This window comes from Neopelma chrysocephalum, unplaced genomic scaffold (genome assembly GCF_003984885.1).
Source record: "Neopelma chrysocephalum unplaced genomic scaffold, ASM398488v2 Primary Assembly neopelma1_61c, whole genome shotgun sequence".
In the NCBI taxonomy this organism is placed as follows: Eukaryota; Metazoa; Chordata; class Aves; order Passeriformes; family Pipridae; genus Neopelma; species Neopelma chrysocephalum.
Window position 1 is genome coordinate 495137 of NW_020897718.1, and position 22462 is coordinate 517598.

Here is a 22462-nt window from a genome sequence, read left to right on the forward strand (position 1 = left end):
TTTTGTCTACAAGCTTCTGCTTGTAGGAACAACTCCTGTTTTCTTAATTGGAATTATCTGTTAGAAGTGACTATACTCAGCCAGCCTCTCTTGACTCTGCATCCAGGCTTTCGCATTTTTCTCCGGATACAAAATCCACGTTCCACAAGAAGAAGACAAATTACATTTCTTATTAATGTTTGCATTGTTCTTGCTGCTAAACAGTCAAAATATTTAATGTTTGTAGCCACTTAGTGACTGGAAGAGTGGCTGTAAAAATAAATAGTTTTATGGACTTTTAAATTCTTCTGGAAAAACTAAGCATTTGAATAATTCACCGTTAAAACTGCTGTACAGCTGGAAATGACAACTTTGGACTAAAGTCTGTGTTGCCCCAGAATAAATGGGGAGTAAATCTATAGAAGACATTGGATTAAGAAAATTGGTATTGAGAGAAGAATTACGTACTTTACGCTGTGCTTTTTATTGCCATTTTTAATACCAGCTTTTAACTAGCTTTAACAGACTATTCTAAGTAGGTCTAGCAAATGAAAAGTAGGTTGGAAAAAAGGAAGTGAATAGAATTCCAGCAGTAACAAATACGTAAATACAAGACTGGGAAAAAATGTGTACAACTGTGAAAAGCTATATATGAGCTGGCATATATTTTCCTTGAAACCTTCCTGAAAACATTTAGCCTCATTTGATTCTCTTTGTCAGCTGTCACTAGTTCTATAGTATTTGCAGCCTTATATTTAGCAACAGACACAATTGGTCCTGCATGGTGGGAATTCTGCACAGAAATTGTGTCTTGAAAAATGAAGCCACAAGCAGAACAGATATGAAGATTTGCTGCCATGCACAGCAGAGTCACCAAACTGTATGGAAAGAGGAGAACAGTCACAAAGTCTATCCATAAGCATAACTGCTTAGTTTTGTAATCAGATGGTGCTTAAATTAGATCCATGTTGGGAATCCCTTTGATAGAGCAAATTATATAGGAAAATAATTCTTCATCTCTTTTGTTTGGAGCTAAGAGCAGTGGGATACCAAAGGAGAGAAAGGGGAACTGCAGATTCTTCCAGGAAGAAGGATTTAATGCTGACATGGGAAAGGGAAAGTAATGATCCACCAGTTTTTCTTTTTCCATTCTAGCTACAAGTGCACCATAGGCTTTTCCACACAAGTTGTTTGGGTTTTTTCCTGTGGATATCTGTGCTCCTGGGACTCTCTGTTTAAAGTGAAGTCTGCTTGAATAGAGAAGCATATGGGATTTATTCCATCTTGCTCCTCTACGTGGTATCATAGTAACAATAGTAACAAAGCCTTTAATATTTTCTCCCCAGATGCTGATGAATGCCAACTCTTTGGACAAGAAATCTGTAAAAATGGCTTCTGTTTGAATACACAGCCAGGTTATGAGTGCTACTGCAAACAAGGCACATACTATGACCCTGTTAAGCTCCAATGCTTTGGTAAGTTTATTTAAAGTGGTCTTGTCACTATAATGGTATGCAGATGGGCAAAACAAGCAGACTTGTACGGCAAGATTCCCATCACAACTGTGGTATTCCCAGCAAGGGGAGGAACACCAGGCCTTTGAACTCCTGTAGCAGCTTTTTAAGATGCATTGGGTCATTTCCCTTCCCTTCTGCTTGTCTGGTCAGAAATTCTGGATGACATGGCTACGGCGTGTAGAGCAGGGTTTGCTTTATTTGCATCCTTTTTCAGCAAATTATTCGCAGGAGTTTGCATCTCCAGAGCAGTTCCTCGTGCTCCTTTGAGTGCATAGTCAAGCACTGGTGCCAGCCTTTATGAAGGCAGCACAATGTAATCAGAGGGTGCTCCCTCCTTACATGCACACTGCTGCTTCACTCTGCTAAGGTACAATTTAGCCTTCTGTTCTTTGTATGTGGGGTGAGCAGTTGAAAGCCTATATGTTGAAGCTCACCTTTCATTTGGTAAGTGTCCCAGGTTTACTATATTAAATCAAATTAACTTTTTTTTCTTTCACAGACAGATATTTTCCATATAGGAGTTAATATGCAATGTGAAATTATAGTTAAGGTCATTGATAAAGCCCAACCTTAGTCTGCACAACCTTGTACTCCTTTTGTTCTGTTACTCAACTGAAAATTACTCAAAACTATGACCCTGGATTTTGCTTTGTAAGCAGAAAACCATGTATAATGTGCAGAATAGCATAATGAAAGGAAGTAATTTTTGCAACTGCAATAGGAGAGCCTTTCACCTTGGAATTCTATGATTGTTCTTTACAAAGGGTGAGGGTTTTGCTGATTAAATGTAATTTATCTGAAGTGGTCTACTCTTCCCTTCAAGCTAAATTTTGGCTTTTCCTCTCCAAGACAAACTAAGGAATATAACTGCTGTGGCTAGGTAAGGTGATCCCTTTTCCTGACAAGCTCATGAAAAATCTCTAAGAGTATGCCCACCTCTAATACCTGCTGATACTGTTCTAAAGGGATAGGAATGTGGGAAGCATTTGCAGCTATGCTGGATGCAGGGTGTGTCTGGCACTCCAGTCCCCCCAGCAAGCCTCCTCATCCTCCATAGTACTCCTCCCTAGCACTCGAGGATTAGAGGTCAGGATCCTGCTGATCTGTCTGTCCTTCTCCATGGGCATAGGCAGGATTTTATTGTCAGCGATTGGTATTTGTGGTAATTAACAGAAGGCAGGCAGAGAAATCTGTTCCTAATTAGGTAAACATTAACGCAATGCAACTACTTTGTGCTGGCTCTTCTTGATACATTTCCTTCCATTTTAAAGACACGGATGAATGTCAGGACCCAAACAGCTGTATTGATGGCCAGTGCATTAACACAGAAGGATCTTACAACTGTTTCTGTACACACCCAATGATTTTGGACGCAACAGAAAAGCGATGCATCAGACCAGCAGATTCGAGTGGTATGATCCATTATACATATTACTGAAGTGAGTACACCTCTACGAGGTGGTGCTGACATGGCTACAGACCCTAAGTCTAAGCTTAGACTGGGTTATCCTTGGATGAGCCTGCTCTTCTAGAGGATTTTGGAAGGCAGTGCTTGGACCATCATCTGTTGATCCAGAAGGCATCATGATGTAGGACTCCACAGTGCTGCACTTTGCCAGTGCAGACAGGACATTGCTGGAAGTATTATGAGATTAGACTCAGGCTGAGGATTCTTCAGCCCGACCTCACCCCAGTTCACCAGCTCTGCGCCTACCTTGTCCAGCCTTGTAGGTAATGAAGCAGAGCCTGCTTGCTGTCTCAGTAAGGCTGGGGTTTGGCTGCGGGCTAGGTCTGGAGATTCAGTTCTACCAAAGTAGGGAATAAAAACAGGAATGACAGGATATAGGAGGAAATAGCTGAAATTGTATGTGTGCTTTCAATTGATCAACTTTGAGGGTACATTGAGCTCAAGTGACAGGCTGCAGCATCACTGTTAAAGTAACATTTTTGCATGTTCTTTTAATTTCAGTAGACACTGATTTCAGAAAAAATGTTAGATCTTATGAAATTCTTAAAAACATCTCAGAAATCCAGAGCATTATGCAGTCTGCACAGCTTTGTCTATGCCACACACGTCTTTGAAAGAAATGTTACAATGGATTTGATTAATACTGGCACTGTATAGCCATAAATCCAGACCTCGGATCCCTGCAACTTGCAGTGCATTTTCCTGAGATGCTTCTGTGAAAAGAAATGGGAATACAGACTGAATGCCTGTTTAGTCATTCCAAATTATAAGGCTGATACTTTTGAGGAGTAATGTGGTCATCCTGTTGCCTGGAACTGTGAAAGAACCAGAGCGTTTCTATTGTTCAATCTTCAGTTAAACAAACCAAGAGCAGGATTCTCCTTTGGGTTCATTTAGGGTGTGAAGAGAATGCAAGGGCCCAAAGGGTCTTCTGTCATGCGACATTCAGGCTGACACAGCAATGATCATCTCACCCAGCACAAAGCACTCAAGCCTTGTATCGCTACCGGCAATGTCCTTCCTCATGCAGAGGAGGAGGGGACAGGCTGGTTCCTTTGCTGCCAGCAGAATTTGGATTTGGTTGCAGAGACCCACTGCTGCTCTTCACTGCGTGTTCTGGCAAGTTCTTAGTAGAATAGGTATCTAAATGGTGATCACCTTTAAGCTTTCAGAACTCAGTTTTACTCTTGAGAGAGGTTTCAGTTCTGTACTCGCCCATGCATAATGTAAAACCGCAGTAAATAGATATGCACAGACAAGACAGAACCTTGGTTTCTGACATTTATTTTTCACTCTGTGTTGGAACAAAATCAAAACCTTGCAGATGTCTTTACAAAACAATTGTGCTGAAGTTTTTATGTTCCAAGTGGAAGATTAAGTTTACAGTTCCTCTCACTCCGATCAACAGTGACCAGAGCTTGCTAGGACCAGGAATGATTCCTACTGAGATCTATGTCAAAACTAGTATGCCTCTGAAATGTTCCAGCTTTGACAAAAATACATGTTTTTGTTAATGTTCATAAGAATGTGACAGCAGTTCACAGCAGTATTCTGTCTCTAACAATAGCTGTAAGTGGATGATTAGGGACCAGAAGAGCAGATAAACAATACTCCTCCTCACCCTCCCTAGCACTCTCTCAGCCTCCAGCTATTTTCAGCTCAGGGGATTTCCTGAGCCTGATGTAGTTTGTCTGTTTAGTTAATGGGACTCTCTCTTCGAAGTATTTGTCCAGTCTCCCGTTGAGCCCATTTTTGTTCAGCTCTGCCCTACTTGTAAAAGTCCTTTCAGATGCCATTGACGGCAATAGAAGAAAAGCAAAATAACAACTTTTAAAGATTCATTCTGTGGATGGAGTTGCCCAAGCATTCACCTCTGTCTCAATGCTGGTTTTTGTCAAGCTCTGTTAACTTCCATGAGAGCCGAGCTGAATCAGTGTTAAGTGTTCAGCAATGACTATGATTTAGGAAGTTTTATTTCTTGGGCGTCCAACCCAGTGTGCTTTTAAATTGGCCTAATGTGCCAACTCAGAACTTTTTAAGATTTTTGCAAAACTGAGCACTCAAGGGATGAGCCACCTCAGGCACTTAAAAATGGTCATGACTTCTAAGCTTAAATTTCAGCAAAGTCTGTAAAGTTAGGTTATTTTTCTAATCTAAATTTAGAAAATTTTTCAGTATACCAGTGTCTTTTTTAAATAACAGTGCTGTGATGATGGTCTAATCCTGTCTTCTCCATCAGAACAAACTGAAGAAGCTGAGGTCTACCAGGACCTTTGCTGGCAGCACCTAAGTGACGATTTTGTTTGTAGTCGACCTCTGGTTGGAAAGCAGACTACGTATACTGAGTGCTGTTGCCTGTACGGTGAAGCCTGGGGCATGCAGTGTGCACTGTGTCCTATGAAAGAGTCAGGTAAGGAAACGCACATTCCAGTTCTTGGTATGAAATATGAAATACTTAATCAGTTTAATCCCTTGCATTTGTACCTGTGCTAATAACATAAGAAAGAACAAAAAAACCCCCTAACCCCTCAAGAACTAATGGAAATTTTTTTCTCATTAGTTAACGGAAAATCATTACAGTCTACGTTTTGAAAATGTATTTGCTTTTATTTTTTGACGTTTACAGGACTTGTTTCATTCCAGTGGAACTATCAGTGATAGGCAGTTTAGAACTTTGGTGGAAAGGGGAGGACATTTTAAGGGTAGCAGATTTCCTTTACGTGGCTGACAAAAACAATCTGTGAAAATACAGATGCAGTTCATGTGCACACACAGACACACACACACACCACACTGCTCAACAGCTTACATAACTGTTTTGCTTTTTTGTTGCTGCTTTATACATTCAGATGCATTTTTCAATGTGATATTTCTGCCAGGCTGGCCACAATTAGATTTGTTTGCTTGATAAGGATCTGGTAAGCTGTAGTTTAGAATCACTAAGCCCTTCAAAAATGAGTTGTTATTATATGGCCATATGTTCACATAATGTGAAATGTATAGATGAAAATTTAAGATAGCTAAAGGAAATGGGTTACCAATAAGGACTGAATAATTTCCAGAGAATATGACTTAATGTTAAAGAAAGCTGACAGTCATATTTTTAAAAGATTATATTTTGTTTACGTGTGTAGAAATCAGATGTTGTTCCATGATATTTCAGGTAGAAGTTACTGCTTGTGGTGACTACAAAAGCAAAAAGGATATAGAACAAAATGTCACTGACACACAGATTTATGTCTGAGGACTGGAGAAGGGACCAGTGGAAGCAGCATAGGTACATGTCATGCTATGCCTAAGATACATCAGCCCTGGTATATACAGTCTGATATGATACTAACTTCTTCCCCTGCATATAAACTATTCCAAGATCGAGTCTTGATGTAGCTTTCTTACCGTAAATATGTCTTTCGGTAATACGACTTTCCATGTAGGAATACCATGCTGCGCTGGTAAAACATTTTATTGTGAACTTACCTGGATTTTCACTTGGGCCTACATTACTCTAATGATAATGTCATGGCTAAAGCAGTACATGTTTTACTTGTAGCAAAAACCTTGGAATTAAAACTATAAAGAGAAGCTCAGTGAAGCATTAATGTAGTTGTTTCTTTTTATGCTTTTATAATTTACTTGCAAGGTCCCTGAACCTGTTCTTAGATATCTTTACTTGTTTGAGTTTGCTTTGGAAGCGCAGCAACTGAAAAAAAGCTCCTGATTTTGATGATGTTGGCTCAAGTAACTGCTGGCTGATGCTTACCCCAGAAAGAGACTGAAGAAGAAAAACAGGGCATGACAGGAGCTTAATTTATAACATATGGAAATCTCTGAAATATCTTTGTCAGAACAAATCTTACAGGAGGACATTGAATTACTACACCTGCTAGAATAACAATTGCAATGGAATTAAATGTAATATTGACAAAAAAACCCAGGGCAATAGCTAGTAGAAGAGTTGTTGCTATGACCTGGAGCTCCTCAGGTGGAAAGATTGAGCAGATTAAAGCAGTTTTTCTTTGTACAAAGTTCATTACATGGTGACAGTGACCCATATGTGCCATGTAATCCTGAGAGAAGAAAAAAACCGTTCCTGGTAGAGAGAGTTCAGGTAGGTAGGAGACTTGCTTCTGGAAATTTCTAGCTAGTTATATTTAAAGCGGGATAAATCTGAAAAGGAAGAGAAAAAGACTACGAAGATAGCCAGGGAAAGACAACTGTCTTACAAGGGAAGATGAAAAATTCCAAACATGGATGCAGAACAAACAGTAAGACTCTACATTGCAGCACAATCATGGAGGATTCCCGCAAACTTTTTAATTAAACAAAAGTGCTGATATGAGTAAAAAATTGGAACTATTTCAGTCTGAAAATATTAAGTGTATTTTGATCATTAAGACCACAGGATTCTGGAGCAGCAATCCCATGCCAAGAGTGGGGTGCAGATCCCCACTAGCTCTATGAAGAACCTTGAGAAATTAATTTAAAAAATGACATGGAAGTTCCCAATGGACAACATCCTAAACGTCAGTTCAATGATTCTCAGTCAAAGATGAAGAGCATTATGTTGGATCATAAAATCTTTCTCTCTCCAGACATAGGATAACTTTTATGTGACGTTTAATTTGCACTGAGAAGTATCTGCTTTAACTAAAACTATTAGTCATGCTTTGATCCCAAATACTTAAAATCATCCTTATAGATTGGAACATAGATAGTTAAAAATAAAAGCATATTGAATCTTTATTATGTCAGAACAAGCATACAAGCTTACATTTCTTAGTGGAGATAGTATGTGCTCATTTGTCCTCACACATGTGCACGCACCCACACAGAAACCTGGAAGCCTTTCTCTGTTTTCAGGAACATTTACCAAGAAAAATTTAAAGTTGACTGAACTGAATAAATGATTCATTTGACATGTCTTCAGTTTGTAGCACTTAAAGTGATATCATTGGCTCAAGAGAGTGCTTTCACACCTCCAGGCCAGCAGGTCACAGGTTCAAGTCCTGGCTGGGGAACCTGGAATTTCTCCATTTTCAAATACTTAGGTATTGTGTTGGCCAGATTTACTACTGAAGGTGTTTGCTTATTTCCCCAATTAGGAGCCTTCTGAAGATTTGCAACACATGTTAAAGAAGACCTGGTGATGTGAAAAAGCATTATCGCCAGAAGACTTTCACCATGTAATGGGTTGGATCATAGAACGGATCATTCACTGATCTGTGGTTTCCTTTTACCTTGTTTATTATACTCTCCTTGTATTTGAGGGTCTAGTTGCCATCCTTAGAAAGAAGGAAATACAAACCTACCAGCATAAGTGGTACATTTGCAAGTCCCTTCTAAAGAGATTCGTGCTTTAATAAAAATAACCTCCAACTTTTGTAACCCAGCTCATCTTTAAAGCCCTTTCATTTTTCACGACAAGATTTAAATGTCCTGTTTAAGTAGCATCCAGCATAAAACCAGTGGGAAGGTAGAGAACTTCTATAGGATGAATTACATACAGAATTACATTCTATATTAAGTAAAAAGAAATACAGTCTTAAATCATCATGAAAACAGAACTTACATTTTCTACGATTTCTAAAAACTAATGGGTGCTTAATCAAACAAACCCCACTGAAAATGACACCAAAAAATATTTATTGCCTGAGCACTTGTTGAAATATTGTAACTGAACAGCAACATCTAACAACAGTAAGACTGGTAAGTATTTGGATGACAACATTGAGGAACAAACTCAAAATACTAGTTCAAAGTCCTGATCAAAATACTGCAAACATGAACTATAGATGTACATGAGTACGTCTTACTGGTGCATACAATTTCGTGGGGCAGGCCTTCTCATCATTAAACAAAGAATGCAAAGACAGATTGTTTTCAATCACATTGGTTCTAACATTATGATCTTATGGTATTATTGTATTGCAAATAAAGACTTTCACGAATTGCATCCAATCCCAAAATATTAACTGCTGAGATATATTCTCTCTGAGCTCATTGTGGCTTTAGTAGGTACTTACCTAAAGAATGTTTAGTAATTATTCTCAAGAAACCTCTGTGTTACTTGAGATTTGTCATTTGCAATCTGTAATAATTGACCAGTTGTGGAAAATAAAAAAATTGGATTCTTTTGGTTTAGATAACAAAAGCAAAATATCCTTTCTTCATTGCACCCACCCCCAAAAAATACCTGTTGGATGGCCTGCCTTCAGAATTTCTGCTTTCTTGGTCAATTTACTGTTAGTGTCTAACGTCCCAACTCTTTCTATCCAGAGTCTATGGTCTAGTAACTGGTAGCAAGACAGGCACTGATAGGTTTAGCAGCTGGGTCAAAGCCTCCATGCTAGAAAACAGAGGAAGTGGCCTAGATTGAAAAAATCTGGAATCTTAAATAAAGCCATGTACACTTGAAGTTAACCTGAACATGTAGGACCTGAACTATAAACCTTCTGAGAGTCCAGAAGCTCCTATGAAACCCTTATGGAACTGTAGCGGATTTTAGACAAGGTGTATTGTTACAGGTTACGGACATTTGAAAAGGAGGAGATAGAACTAACAGCTAGAAAATGTTGAGTAAGGTGGTGTGCTGGGGTCAGCATTTAATTTAGAGAGACTGCATATTTTCGTATTTGTAAAATTATCTCTTTGGAGTTCTTGCAGTGCAGTACCCCCTTTGTTTCAGTAACACCTTAAGATGCTGGTAAGCTGGAATTAAGAGCCCCTGAACTAAAGATATGTCAGTCCATTAAGGAGGGAGGGTGCTTTCTCCTGTGGCTGCCTGGAGAAGTTTTAATATAAAAAAATGGGGTAAGGTAGGACTGGGGCTCTGCAGCTTTGCCAGATGTTTTAGTAACTATTGAGAGTGGGGATACATTACTACATATATAACTTCTACCTTTTTGTTGGTGTGAGTACTAAGATAACATCATGAACACATTCTTAGGCAACTGGAGAGGGCACCAGCATTGTTTATCAGTCGTCTTATTTGTGTATCGTTATACATACCTTTTCTTATTGTAAGTTTTAAATTCTAGTACTTTGTGGATTTTTATGGAACCACTGTATGTTTAAAAGATCCGCAGAAAGGACAGTGGATGTTACTGATGTTCTGTGGGACAAGTAGCATGAAGAACAGCTGAAGACTTATGTTGTCCTTGAAATTTCTCTTTATCTCCACCTTAGCATTTGCAAAGCCCACATTAGGAGAATACTGAAGGTAGTAGGTAACATGAATCACCTGGGATGTTGTATAACATCGGATTTCTCTTGACCAATATCATATGGTGTTTTTTATACAGAAACCCACATCAGTGCTGGTCCTGCCAGTTTCTCCTTCCATCAGGAAAGAGAAATCAGACCCTTGCGTAATATATTCCTCTGATCTGTTCTAGACGTGTACTTTACAGTGAGATGGTATCCTAGAAGTGGTTATGTGTTTCCATGGGCAAAGCATGGACACTGAATAACTAATTCAGATGCAGACCTTTGGAGATGTCTATATGTAGTTGAATCCTACCCGTTTCTGGCAGAACAGGTTATTTGGATTGCATTTTTGTTGCAAGGGACTCTATGTATCCTTTGTAAACATCATGAATTAGTTCTGGGCTGAGCTTCCATATTATGAGAACATAGTGTTCCCTTCAAGTTCTGGCTAATGTCACTCATGAAGATCTGGAAGTACAGGGAAAACCAATGTGTGTAAAGGATGAGTTTCCATCTATCCTCTTTTGAGGTGGTAAAGATCAGCAGGGAGGCACTGGATTCATTTCTGGAAACCATTGTTCATCTTTCCATTTAGGATGGCATTGTGCCTTCTTCCTTTCTGGTAAGGACTCTGGTCAAATCGATTATATCCTCTAGGCTTAAAATATTACAGTAACTGGGTGTTGACAACTGCTCGGTTGTGCAGACTGATTTAATTTCTATTGATGAAGGTTTTCGGTGTTTTTTCTGAACTTTAGGAGAGACATGCAGAATAGCTTTAGAAGGGTTTTCCTCCTGACCTCACGTTCCGAGTGTACAGGGAAGCCATCAAGCAGTCAGAAAGCCATGTGCAAAGTTGCAGCAAAAATAACCTGACTCTTATTACAACTTTTAACTATCTACCTCTAGCAGTAGGAGAGGGGAGATCATTTTAGGAAATTTGAGGAGCAAAAGGTGAGGAAGAAACCAAAAGATTTTTGAGATAAACAAATTGGTAATTACTTCAGTTTTAACAAGAGCTTTGCATCCTTTGTAAACTCTTTCTCAGCAATTTCATTTAGAGTACATCCATGTGAAGACATTAATATCCTTCCTAACTCATGAAAAAATCCCTTAAAACTGATAGCATTCCCTTTTTCTTCAGTTGTAGAATATATGTGAATACTTTCCACCACAAACCTCAGCATCCGTTCATGGGCAATATCAATGAAATTATCTGAATTGTCAAATAGCACAGTCTAAATGTAGAGCAGAAGTACCTTCAGCTTTTGTTCACAAAAGCATTCTCTTGAGACAGCTTAAACTTAACCAATTCAGACTGATGTCCAGAACCTCTTGTTGGGAAGGGACATATATTACATGTAATAAATGCTTTCGTGGTTTTGTTTATCTCTCTGGTGATTTCTTCCGTGGCAAAACTGTTGCATTGTTCAATAATTTGAAGGAACTGCCTTACTGTCAGTAGTTTTGGCTCTTATATGTGTGTGTGATGGTGACAATTCTGAGGAGCTGGAACAGAAATAAGGCTTGCTTTATGGGCAGGAGCTGAATTGGCTGTGATGCAGTTGTTTTGTGGTTGTGTCAGGAAAGCTTTTTTATATAATATTTTGCTTTAAATAAATGAAATATGGAATAATTTTTCTGATGGGAGAATTAAGTATTTTTAGGCCTTTGGGTAGAAGTTAGGCCCACACAGGCTTGTGCAGTTACAACAGCTGTATATGCAAATCAGATGCACATTTGCACATCTGCATTTGTGCTAAAGAGCACCTTAAAACCAGTCAGTCCATCCAATTTATGTTGCGTTGTCTCTGTCAGCCGAGCTTTCATCACCAATTACAGCTAACATCTGTGCCAGTATGCATGTGTGTCTAGCTGTAATCCCCTAACACTTGTTTAATATGCAATACATCTGACTTTAAAAATGTCCTTTACGTTTTTGGAAGCATATATCAGCTTCCTTTTAAAATAGCTACCCTAAGTTATACAACAAGATGTCTCTATGCTTCATTTGCAAGTTATGAGAAAAAAACACGTGGACCAATGTAGACTAAACTATATACTAAAAACAAAGTCTTTTTTTTCCTCTTGAACTGCAGTTGTGTTGTCCCTGATCACAGCCAGAAGATGAGCAAGTAGAAAAAAATAAACCCATATAGAAAAAGGTTTTTTCATTGATTATGAATTATGTAATTTTTTTTAACTTTACATGAAAGATTCTTTTGAAAGTGAGCATTAATTTTTGTGACAACTAAAATGTTTTTGTCATTCAGAAGTAGTTTCACATTCTCTCTTGCTCTTTGCCCCCTTACCACCTTCTTGATCTCAGTCTCCTACTGTCATCTCCCTAGGGCAATGTCATGCTATTCTCCCATTTGTATACTTGCTGCAACTTTCTGTGTGTCAGTCATGCTTTTACCCACAAATCTTACAGCACTCTATTCATTTAGTTCCCTCCCCTGGAAAACTGTGACCAGCACACATCACAGTGACCCAAAATACATTATTTTTCATTTGAACTGTAGGAACATAGCATAGCAAGGGGAAAAGTTTAAAACAACAAAAACTGCCATCGCCATACCTTGTTCTGTCCTCTGCAGGGGCACTCTGATGGCTTCATTTTCTCTCAGACATTCAAGCCTCCTTATTTCAAAACTCTCATAATCTTTCCAGAATGTGACCCCCCAGATGCTTTTCAGTCTTTGTACTCTCCTCTTTGCCCAGCGTTTTCTTCCCTGGGGGGGGGGAAAAAGAAAGAAAAAGGAAAAGACAAGCTGAGGAAGGTAGCATAGGTAACTTGCCATTGTTATTGGTCCTGAATCGCTCGTGTTGATTTCTTAAGTGAGTTGCTAAGAGCAACTGAGCACCTAGTGACCAAACCAACACATTACTAAAGACAAGAGATTTAGTCTACACAACTTGTACAGCTAAATAGAACAAAGAGTATTAAGAGAGCATTATAGGTGTGTATCTCACTGTGTCTATCTCGCATTGGCCTTTTTAGCCACCAGCGTGCTTGTAGCAAATGTGGGTAGAGTCCTTCCCAAATCTTCGTTCGTGAAACCTAGCCATGATGATGATGATGATAGGTAATTATAGGTAAAGAGACCTAAAAATGCAGATATTCAGAACTTGATTTTCGGGGACCAGTGGGGCAGGAAACAAGTTTCTTTTGTCAACATTTCTTTATTCTTGTTTAGACAATAAACAACTTTGCGTTGGCAAACATGCAGTATAAAATAGTCTTGCACAATCTTCAAACTACCCAACCCTCATGTATGTTGAGAGCTCCAACTCTACAGATTTTCAAATGTTCCAACTGCTTCCTTCAGAACTAAAACATGGTTTCTACTACCAGTATCACTAAGGGCGAAATTAGCACTGAGTAATCTGGGAAGCTGGTGAAGCAGTGATCCCTAATACCTGCTTGTCTTGTCCCCTTGCTGACTGTTTTTATGTGGTGGTTTCTTCCACACAGGCCAGATGAATTAGTATTTTGTGGTGGAGCACAGACTTCCTTTGCCAAGAACATTTGTGGGCATCTGTGAGAAACTGCTTTTACTATTGTGCACAGCTTTTCTCTATGTATATATGAATGGAGGAGTCACTCTGAGATGATAACCTGGCTGTCTGCATGCATGGATGTTATCTGGAGTTAGATGTAGAGAAGGAAGAATGGGGTGTTTCTGGTCCTATGACAGCTCTTAAAACTATGCTTATTATCATAGTATCTCAGTGAGAAGCTGTGCAGTCAGGGATGTAAATAACATTTGCTATATGCTGTTTATTTTCTCATGCTGACTTTGTTTCATGTGCCCTGGGATACCACTCTTGGGCAGTGTACTTTGTCAGCTGGAAGAGGAGAGGGGTTTTTGAATATTGTTACTGTATATAAATATATTCTGGAAGACACACATCAAAGGAAACCACCTTGCTCTTGAAGCAGAAGGTGGTGAGATTTACAGTGATTTTTAAGTTCTCTGGGGAGTTCATTCTGCAGACTTGGAATGTCATCCTTGACAAGCTTTACCTGTACTGTACTGTCTTGTGCTCTCAAAGGGCCACATTGTTGACCACAGAATTCAAACAGACTTTTTGAACACTTTTTTTCTTTTTTTCAGTACAAAATAAAATAGTTACAGGGGGAGGAGATACTACCTGTGAAAATAAAGTTACAGTGCTGGACAACAAGTGGGACTGTGCTCTGCAATGTCTAGAGCAGTCTGGATTTATCCAGCTATTTGCTGTCTGGGACAGTTCTACACAGCATGAGGTTTCTGGCTCTGTAACCATTTGCAATTCTTGGATTTTGTATCTGCTTAGGGCTTTTTTTCCTCTCTCTCTTTTGGTGGTTTTTCTTTCACGTCCTTTCTCTGCCTGATTCTCAGAACACCAGGCAATCTTCACAGAACCAGATGCCAAATAGTCTGTAGGAACATTAAAGAAGCACCTGGATTCTATATTTTAACAACATTTCTATTTTCAAATAAATTGTTTAGTATGTGTTTTAGTAAAGGGTAATAAAAACAGAGCTGACACAATTTTAATTTGATTTATAAAAAAATTAAACTCTGCATCAGCATTTCAGACATGGACTCTGGCACCTGAAATGAAGAGTTGCTTTGGTCTGCTTCAACTTGTGTAGTCTAGCTACTAGAGAAAGGCACAAAGTCAGAGTGTAACTATTTCTCCTGTGCCTTTCCCCATGCCCTTTGAGGTTCACAGCCAAGGAGACTTTGAACAGCACTCATACTTAAGCCTATGTGTTGAAGATACAGTGTGTAGATAAGTGTGGGCTATTTTAAAAGTATTTTTCACTCTGATTTCTGCAGGTTGGCTGACAGCGCCAGAAATATGGCTGTACTTGCTCCAATTTATTTCCTTTGGGGTTGCTTCTGAGAGCAGCCATGATGGTCTGGGATAGCCTTTGTTCCACGAAATGAGGACTATAAACATTGATAGTCTGGGAGAGGAATGCATTAGCAGTGGGATACACAGCATCCCTCTGCTCTTCTTCCCATGCAGACCAGAAGAACCTGACCTGTAACTTTTTGTACAGTTATTGACTCAAAGCTATCCCTGGTGTTATCCCTATTATGACTTAATAGTATATTTTTGGCTCATTAACATTTTAATGACATTCTTCTTGAAGAGAGAATGCTTTCTGGAAATTGCAGATTTATGGTGTTTCTAGGAAGATAAGTTTATTTCCAGCAAATATGAACGACAGCTCACTGGGACTAATGTAATGCAGCCTGTGTTACAAGTGTGTTTACTTTTATATCCTATTTTCTTTCCCCCCTCAGAGGATTACGCCCAGCTGTGCAACATTCCTGTTCCAGGATCAAGACGGCCATATGGACAGGATGCTTTAGTTGACTTCGAGGAGCACTACACTCCAGAAACTAATCCATACTTTGTTGAAGACCGTAAGCAAGTTTCTCTGTTATGTAAAACAGTTGAAATGAGGGTTGCAACTTGAATTGTTTCTCTGTAGCCAGCTCCATTCTTCTCTTTGCTTCTGAGTAATGTGGCTTTTTTATGCTTTAGTTATTCCTATGACAGTAGCTTTCAGTCAGGTGTTCCAGTTCAAGAGCCAGGTTTGTATGAGAGTCCAGTTGGGCTCAGAGTACAATTAATTTTCAATATAGTGAAATCGTTTGTGCCAAGTCTACTAAACTTGTGTTTACCAACAGATTTACAAATCAAGGTCAAAAGAATTGCCAGTTTTCCTTCTCACAAATTAATTTTCCTTTAGGGCACGGGACAGATTTCTCCAGAGTGCATTTAATTTAAAAGAAAAAATTTCCCTGCTTTCCCAGCAGAATTTATATGGGTGAAATGAGAACATGCAAGTCTTTCTTGTTCAGTGGAGAAAACGTACAGCACAGTATGACCAGAGACTATGCATACATATAGCCTTCAGGTTAGAGTGTATGGCCTGCCAAGCAGGGTGGGAGGGATTGTACACGGCATCTCAGCTGTACTTGAGGAATACTGGGGTTCTTTAAGGGTCCGGCGCAGCTCATTGTTAGGACTTGATGGAAAGTAATGTTTACAGATTTCAGCATCTTTCTCAAAATCAGCCACAGATACAGTATATTTAATCACAGTTTTAGAGAAGAAAAGTGGAGGTATAGGAAGGAGCTAGTAACTTCCCATGGTTTATATATTTATGGTCTACAGGTTGCTGCTGTGCTCTTTCACAGTCAGTGTTATCGAGTGTTGATGTTTAATTGAAACTTAATTACTTAGTGTTGATGTTTAATTGAAATGTAACATAGTTGAAAATTACCAATGGAAACTACCATCCACACAAAAAAAAGGTCAGAAGGATGACTGGGAAACCAATGTTCATATACTGTTAATCAGATAAAATACTGATGGGGAAAAAAGCATTTTGCAAGCTGTAAGCAGAGGTAAATAAATATGATAAAATGTGGATGGTTTTGAATACACAGCTGAGACCACTGTCTTCATAGAATGGCTTCAATTGGAAGGAACCTTAAAGATCATCCAGTTCCAGCCTCTTAGGGACAGAGGCTTAAATGCTTGTGTCTCTTGCTCCTGTCCTATCACTGAATCAGATGGGGAATCCTGCTTAAGGCATCAGAGACTTCAAGGTCACAATCCTGCTGCAGGTTGTATGAGGAATCAATACCTCCCGTCCCATGGCAGGGCCATGTACTTCAGTGTAGTATTTGTCATTGTGCAGTCGTTTTCTACAGAACAAAATACATACATTATGATTACAATACAGGTCCCATCCAGCTCTTTTGAAGTAACTTGTGAAGTAGAACTTGCTGTGAGTGATAAATATTTTAGTTTTAGCTAGTTAAAATTATGACATAGTGTGTTTATGAGAGAGAGAGAGAGAGAGGATGAGAAAAAATATGTATATAGGTGTGTACACATGTTTATGCACATGCATATATACCTATGTATAGAATATCTGTCTAATAAATGATACCTGTTCTTTATTTTAAAAATATCTACATATTTGAGGGAGGCACCTTTCCTTTTCTTGGCACTATTTTCTAAATTAGCAAAGGTCTTCACTTTAAAGGTCTCTTTTAGAGCCCTCTGCAAGCTGTATCAGAGAACATTTAAATGAAACTTGGTTAAGTTTCTTACTACGTTGTTACCTACATCATGACAGTGCTCAATACCCTCAATACCATTGCACCCAGAAGTGATTTACTAGGTTCATGGAAAAGACTGCAATGTTTCCCACTTAATGTACCCTTGTATACATCCTATTTATTATATATGTTCTTGAGATGTGACATATGTCAGCAAGTACATATGTCACATTATGTATTCAGTGCCTTCAGAATCTATTCAATGTATGACTGACCAGCATGATCCTAACTAAGAATCACACCATGCTAGAAAATCCAGGATAGGAACAATGTATGTAGTCAAAGAGAGGGGGGAGTGGAAATGGCAGTATGGAAGTTAAATGGAGGATAATATGGAAAGGGCAGAGAAGAAAGGCGAAAGCAGGCCAATAGAAAAGAGAGCCTCAAGGACTGAGACAGGATGGAGTAAATATGAAAAGACAGAAGAACAAGCACAAGGAAAGGGAGAAATGCACAGTCCTAGGTATGTTAGCAAATATACATATCACGTTGTTGTAATATAAATCAGTAAACAATCAACAAATTCAATAAATCAATGGCTTGATTTTGGTGTCAATATATGTTACGGCGCAGATGGGGGGATATATCCCACTCTATTCCACTCCAGCTCCAATTTCTCCTCTATATATTCATTATGCTGTTAAACGTATGACTCCAACATTCTCAACTTTTTCCACAAAAGTCTTTCTGATGTGATGGGCTGCCATCTGCAGTCCTGTTACATCACTGCTCCATGAGCAGAAAGCTAGCGAAAAAAACTCGTGCAGCACTTACAGGAGCAATTCAATCCTAGAGAGAATCTCTGAACATGTAAAAAAATAAAATAATTTTGTAAGTATAAATCCTTCCTTATACATAAAAGCATATCTGTGACAAAAGCCTTAAGGCAGGGAGCACAAAAGGCATTGTACAAACCACTGAGTACAAAGACAACTCTTTGTATAAGAGGTAAAAAAAAAAAAAAGCTCAACCCTTTAAGCTTTGACTACTCACCATCTAGAATTATGACAAGGAGCAGTTGGTAGATTATAGGTATTTGTACTGGCACCAGTTACTGAAGTACAAGCCAAAGGGCTGTTAACCAAAACCACAACAGGAAAATAGTCTCTGATTTCTTCTTACTTTCCTCAAGGCAGCTGAGATTGATTTTTTATGTTTTCTTCTAGATAAATTAGAATGCATCTCTTTCCCTTCTACACACACCTTATTTTTCTAGAATACTGTTTTAAGAATCTTTTACCCTAAACTGCACTACTACTTGTTTCCATAAAGGTTGATACACATAACAATTTAAATAAAATGTCCTATTTAGAAAACACTGACGTATCCTTTAAAAAATATACTATCAAATTATGCATTTTCCTTTACTACAAAAAAAAATAAATTACAGACTTTTAACACAAAAACTTAAGAGTTAACAAAGTTATTCAATTTCTATCTTGAAACATATCACAGTGCTTTTCTGGTACATTTAAAACTCCAGATGGTGCAGCTCTGCTAAAGCTGACCTATTTTCTGCAAAGTCAAGTCACATTCCAGTAAACTTCTGAGAGAATTTCAGACTCTTCCTATATATTTGGGTATACTGATTCAACAGCTTTGTAACTTTCTTGTTCTTTCTCCACCCAGGTTTCCTGAACAGCTTTGAGGAGTTACAAGCAGAAGAATGTGGTATTCTGAATGGATGTGAAAATGGCCGATGTGTAAGAGTCCAGGAAGGCTACACCTGTGACTGCTTTGACGGTTATCACCTGGACATGGCCAAAATGACTTGTGTTGGTAAGGACAGCGTATTATTTCTCCTGTTAGTCTGTCCAGTTTACTCGGTCACTTGACCTTAAGAGGGCCTGGAACAAAAGAGTTAGGGTCGATCACCTGAATTGTATTACAGATGCCAGTTTTGTTTTGTTTGCTGCAAAAGCCAGTAATTATTGTTACAAAAATAACTATGTTGGTGTTCCTCAGCTCATCTTGGTCAATACAGCTGTGTTCAGTTAAGCGTGTAGAAATGAACAGACAGACATTTGTGAAATGAAGCTTAGACTTCTACAAAGAATTTAACTTTAATATATAGACTAAATGTTTTTAAAAAGCTTTAGTGAGCTAGGAGGATGGAACTGGGAGTAATTTTAGGAATGGATTTTTAGAGGAGTTGAATTGCCTAAATATGCAGATTCACCAACCATGTGGCGAAGTTTGGCCCCTGATTCTTACTGATTTCAGCAGTCAACAGGCTCAACTACTCCTCTCACACTAGTAAATCTGTACATTTACTAACCAAGACATCTAAATCTTCACTTAAAACAACAAAACATGGCAATGGCAAGTGTCAATGAGAAGATGTAGCAAAACAACCTGCCCTCAGTGTAGAAGTCTAGTAGAAATTGTGCGTGACTGTTTCAGTTTAAGGTCTGCACTAACCTTGCTTAGCATTACACTTCGTAACCCACAGCTAAGGTCTCACAGCTCTATGAAGAGAAGCTGCCTACGTGCCTCGTAATCTTCGGGACTTTATGGCAAGCTGGCCTCCTTAGCAAGAAAATGTGGCTCCTGTATGTCAGGCCAATGCTGCACGATGTTGAGTGCAGGTAGTTTGCTCTTCACAACTGTTTAGCTGACAACACCAACAGCTCCTCAAGTATTCAATTGTGAAAATACAGATGTTATACTGAGAACTTTGAGCTTCTTTCTTATAAGCCACTTTTCATCTGATAAACACCTGTAAGTGGTTATTAGATTTTGTTTAGTGGCTTAGGCTAAATTTAAACTTGGTAATCTAACAGTTTGAGGCCCTTTAAAACCCTATTGATTTCCTATGTTAACTTCCACCTCTTTCCAATTAACTTGTTAGAACTTTTGACCCAGCCTAATTCCACCCAATCGGAGTTGAAAATAAAATTCTCAGGACATTCATTCAGATTGTTCTACTCTTGACAATGCTGGAAATAAATGAGTTTTACCTACACACGTACTGAAGTGCATGTCTTTTGATGGCTGCTTGTTGCAGATGTGAACGAGTGCAGCGAGCTGAACAACAGGATGTCTCTCTGCAAGAATGCCAAGTGCATTAACACAGAAGGTTCATACAAATGTTTGTGTCTCCCTGGGTATGTGCCTTCAGACAAGCCAAACTACTGCACACCACTGAACTCAGAACCAGAGAGTGAACTGGAGTAGAGGAAAATCTCAATATCCTAAGCCCATGTACTCTGCACTGTATAAAGAAAAGGAAGAAAAGTATTTAACTTGAGAAGGCACGAGAGTAGCAAACGAAAGGGGAGAAAAGCATTAAATGTGTCAAAGGTGAGACATGATGGGCTGATTGTTTATCAGCTTCACTGAAGTGACAAACCAAATGGACACATTACTCTGTATGAAAGAAACAATCGAGTATATCATGTGTTCATTAAAAAAAAGTCTTTGAAAATATTCAAAAACAGTGCTGTTATTTTAAACAGAAGAGCTTTGGTTTTTATGGTTTTTTGTTTTGTTTTGAATTTTTTTATTATTGCTTGATTAATTTGGCATTTAAATAGTGATGGAAATATTTTATATTACTATGTCATTTTTTTGATTGTTCAGTTCCTTGCCTACTGTTCCTTTTCAGACCTTTTTCTGATAAGTACAAATTCTATGATACAGATATTCTTAGGCCATTTTGTAAGAACTGTTACACAGGGTGATGCTCCTCCTTCTCTGGAACATTGGTCAGTGACTTTTTTTTAATTTGCTAGTTGTCTGCCCTGTGGAGCAGGCACCACTTTATTTTTTTCAAATGTTTATATACCTTGGCAAAATGTCCTTATATTCGTTTTGTATCCTGTATGGTTGTTACTGCACTTAAAGTCTTTAGAATCTTTCTTGCCAAGTTCAAAGCTGCTAGTGGACAACATTGGATTCCTTTTGTACATTAAAACAAAAGATTTTAGCTCACGTCTGTATTGTAATGTGTAAATTGAACACAAGAGAGATCTTGTATGATTACCCTAACATATTAAAGCTGTATATTAAAACTCAATAAAATCACCTTTTTTTTTAGAAAAAAAAAGAGAAGCTATTTACTAATTGTGGCTTTTTTTCCTTCTTCTTTTTCTGGTGTTTGTGTTGCAAGAGTCAACCCTCAGGTGTTTACAGTACTAGATTTAATTTACATTACAGTAGTCATAGAGAGTTGTCTGGCTGGTTTTTCCTTCTCATGCTGTTTTAATAAGACCAGAATCTGAATTAGTTAATGCCTGAAGTTAGACTTTCAAGGGGAAGATTTCAAACACAGACCTACAGAAACTGTTTGACTTGGAAGCTGATTCCCATGGAATTTTTCTTCTTTCCTGGTTTAGGCATGTTTCCCACTAAATCTGCAAATACAGATTTTCTACAGTATGATGGCCTGGTTTTCAGGAAATACTGAAGGGAAGGGGGAGAATTTCCTTCTCCTGATGAACTGTACCTTCCCATCAGCCCTTATTTTTCAGTGGAAGGAGAGAAAGAGATTAGGAGGCTGACAGATGTTTTATTTTGACCTTCTCCAGCATGAAAGAGTTTCTTTTGGTAATCCTGAAACCAGGTCCTTTTGATATTTTTTGAATGAAATATTCTTGCTGTGTCTTTTAGACCTGCCCGGCATTTTTAAGGAGAAGGATAACATGAGGTTTTAAAAAGTGAATTAAACTTGGTCCAATGGTCAGAAAATTACATTATTATTTCTTGTAAAAAGAAATACTTGTTTTGATTCTGAATAAAATTTCTTTTCCAATATTCAGGTCAGCCACTGAACCAAAAATATTTTAAGTTGTATCCCTTTCAGTACTGTGCACTACAGTAGATCTTATTAAAGTCCATGTGACTGTGAATTTGCAGAAGCATCTGTCTTTCCCAGACCCTCCTCTCTGTCTGCTAGAATTTGACTCCCACCTTCTGCTTCAGAAATTGGCTGTGTTCACCTCTGAAAGACAGCATAGGCCCCAAAGGTGCCACTGCAACTGACACTGCAGCCTCAGATTGTCAACATCCCAGTACTCCATCAATCTATCCCCAGCTAGGGAGCTAAAATGACAGTATGAGTCTCTGCTTTTTCCTGGGAGTTCACCAGTGTGACAGCTGAGGAAGTAACACTCAAACTTCAGTAGCCTTAGAAGTCTTTCCTTGAGGGA

At 38.6% G+C, this 22462-nt stretch overlaps 1 protein-coding gene across 8 annotated transcripts in view; it reads left to right on the forward strand.

The window, feature by feature from the left end:
* The window catches only part of LTBP1 (latent transforming growth factor beta binding protein 1), a 196044-nt gene extending 174688 nt beyond the window's left edge, over positions 1 to 21356 (forward strand). For 7 of the 8 annotated variants that reach the window (XM_027682061.1, XM_027682063.1, XM_027682062.1 and 4 more), the window contains 6 exons: positions 1326 to 1454; positions 2768 to 2908; positions 5204 to 5374; positions 15477 to 15599; positions 18942 to 19091; positions 20320 to 21356. In XM_027682061.1, the coding sequence (XP_027537862.1) occupies positions 1326 to 1454; positions 2768 to 2908; positions 5204 to 5374; positions 15477 to 15599; positions 18942 to 19091; positions 20320 to 20489 (884 nt within the window). In that variant the 3' untranslated portion in view covers positions 20490 to 21356. The remainder of the gene's footprint in view (positions 1 to 1325; positions 1455 to 2767; positions 2909 to 5203; positions 5375 to 15476; positions 15600 to 18941; positions 19092 to 20319) is intronic. The other variant, XM_027682064.1, reaches the window with a different exon arrangement.
* The last annotated feature ends 1106 nt before the right edge of the window (positions 21357 to 22462 follow it).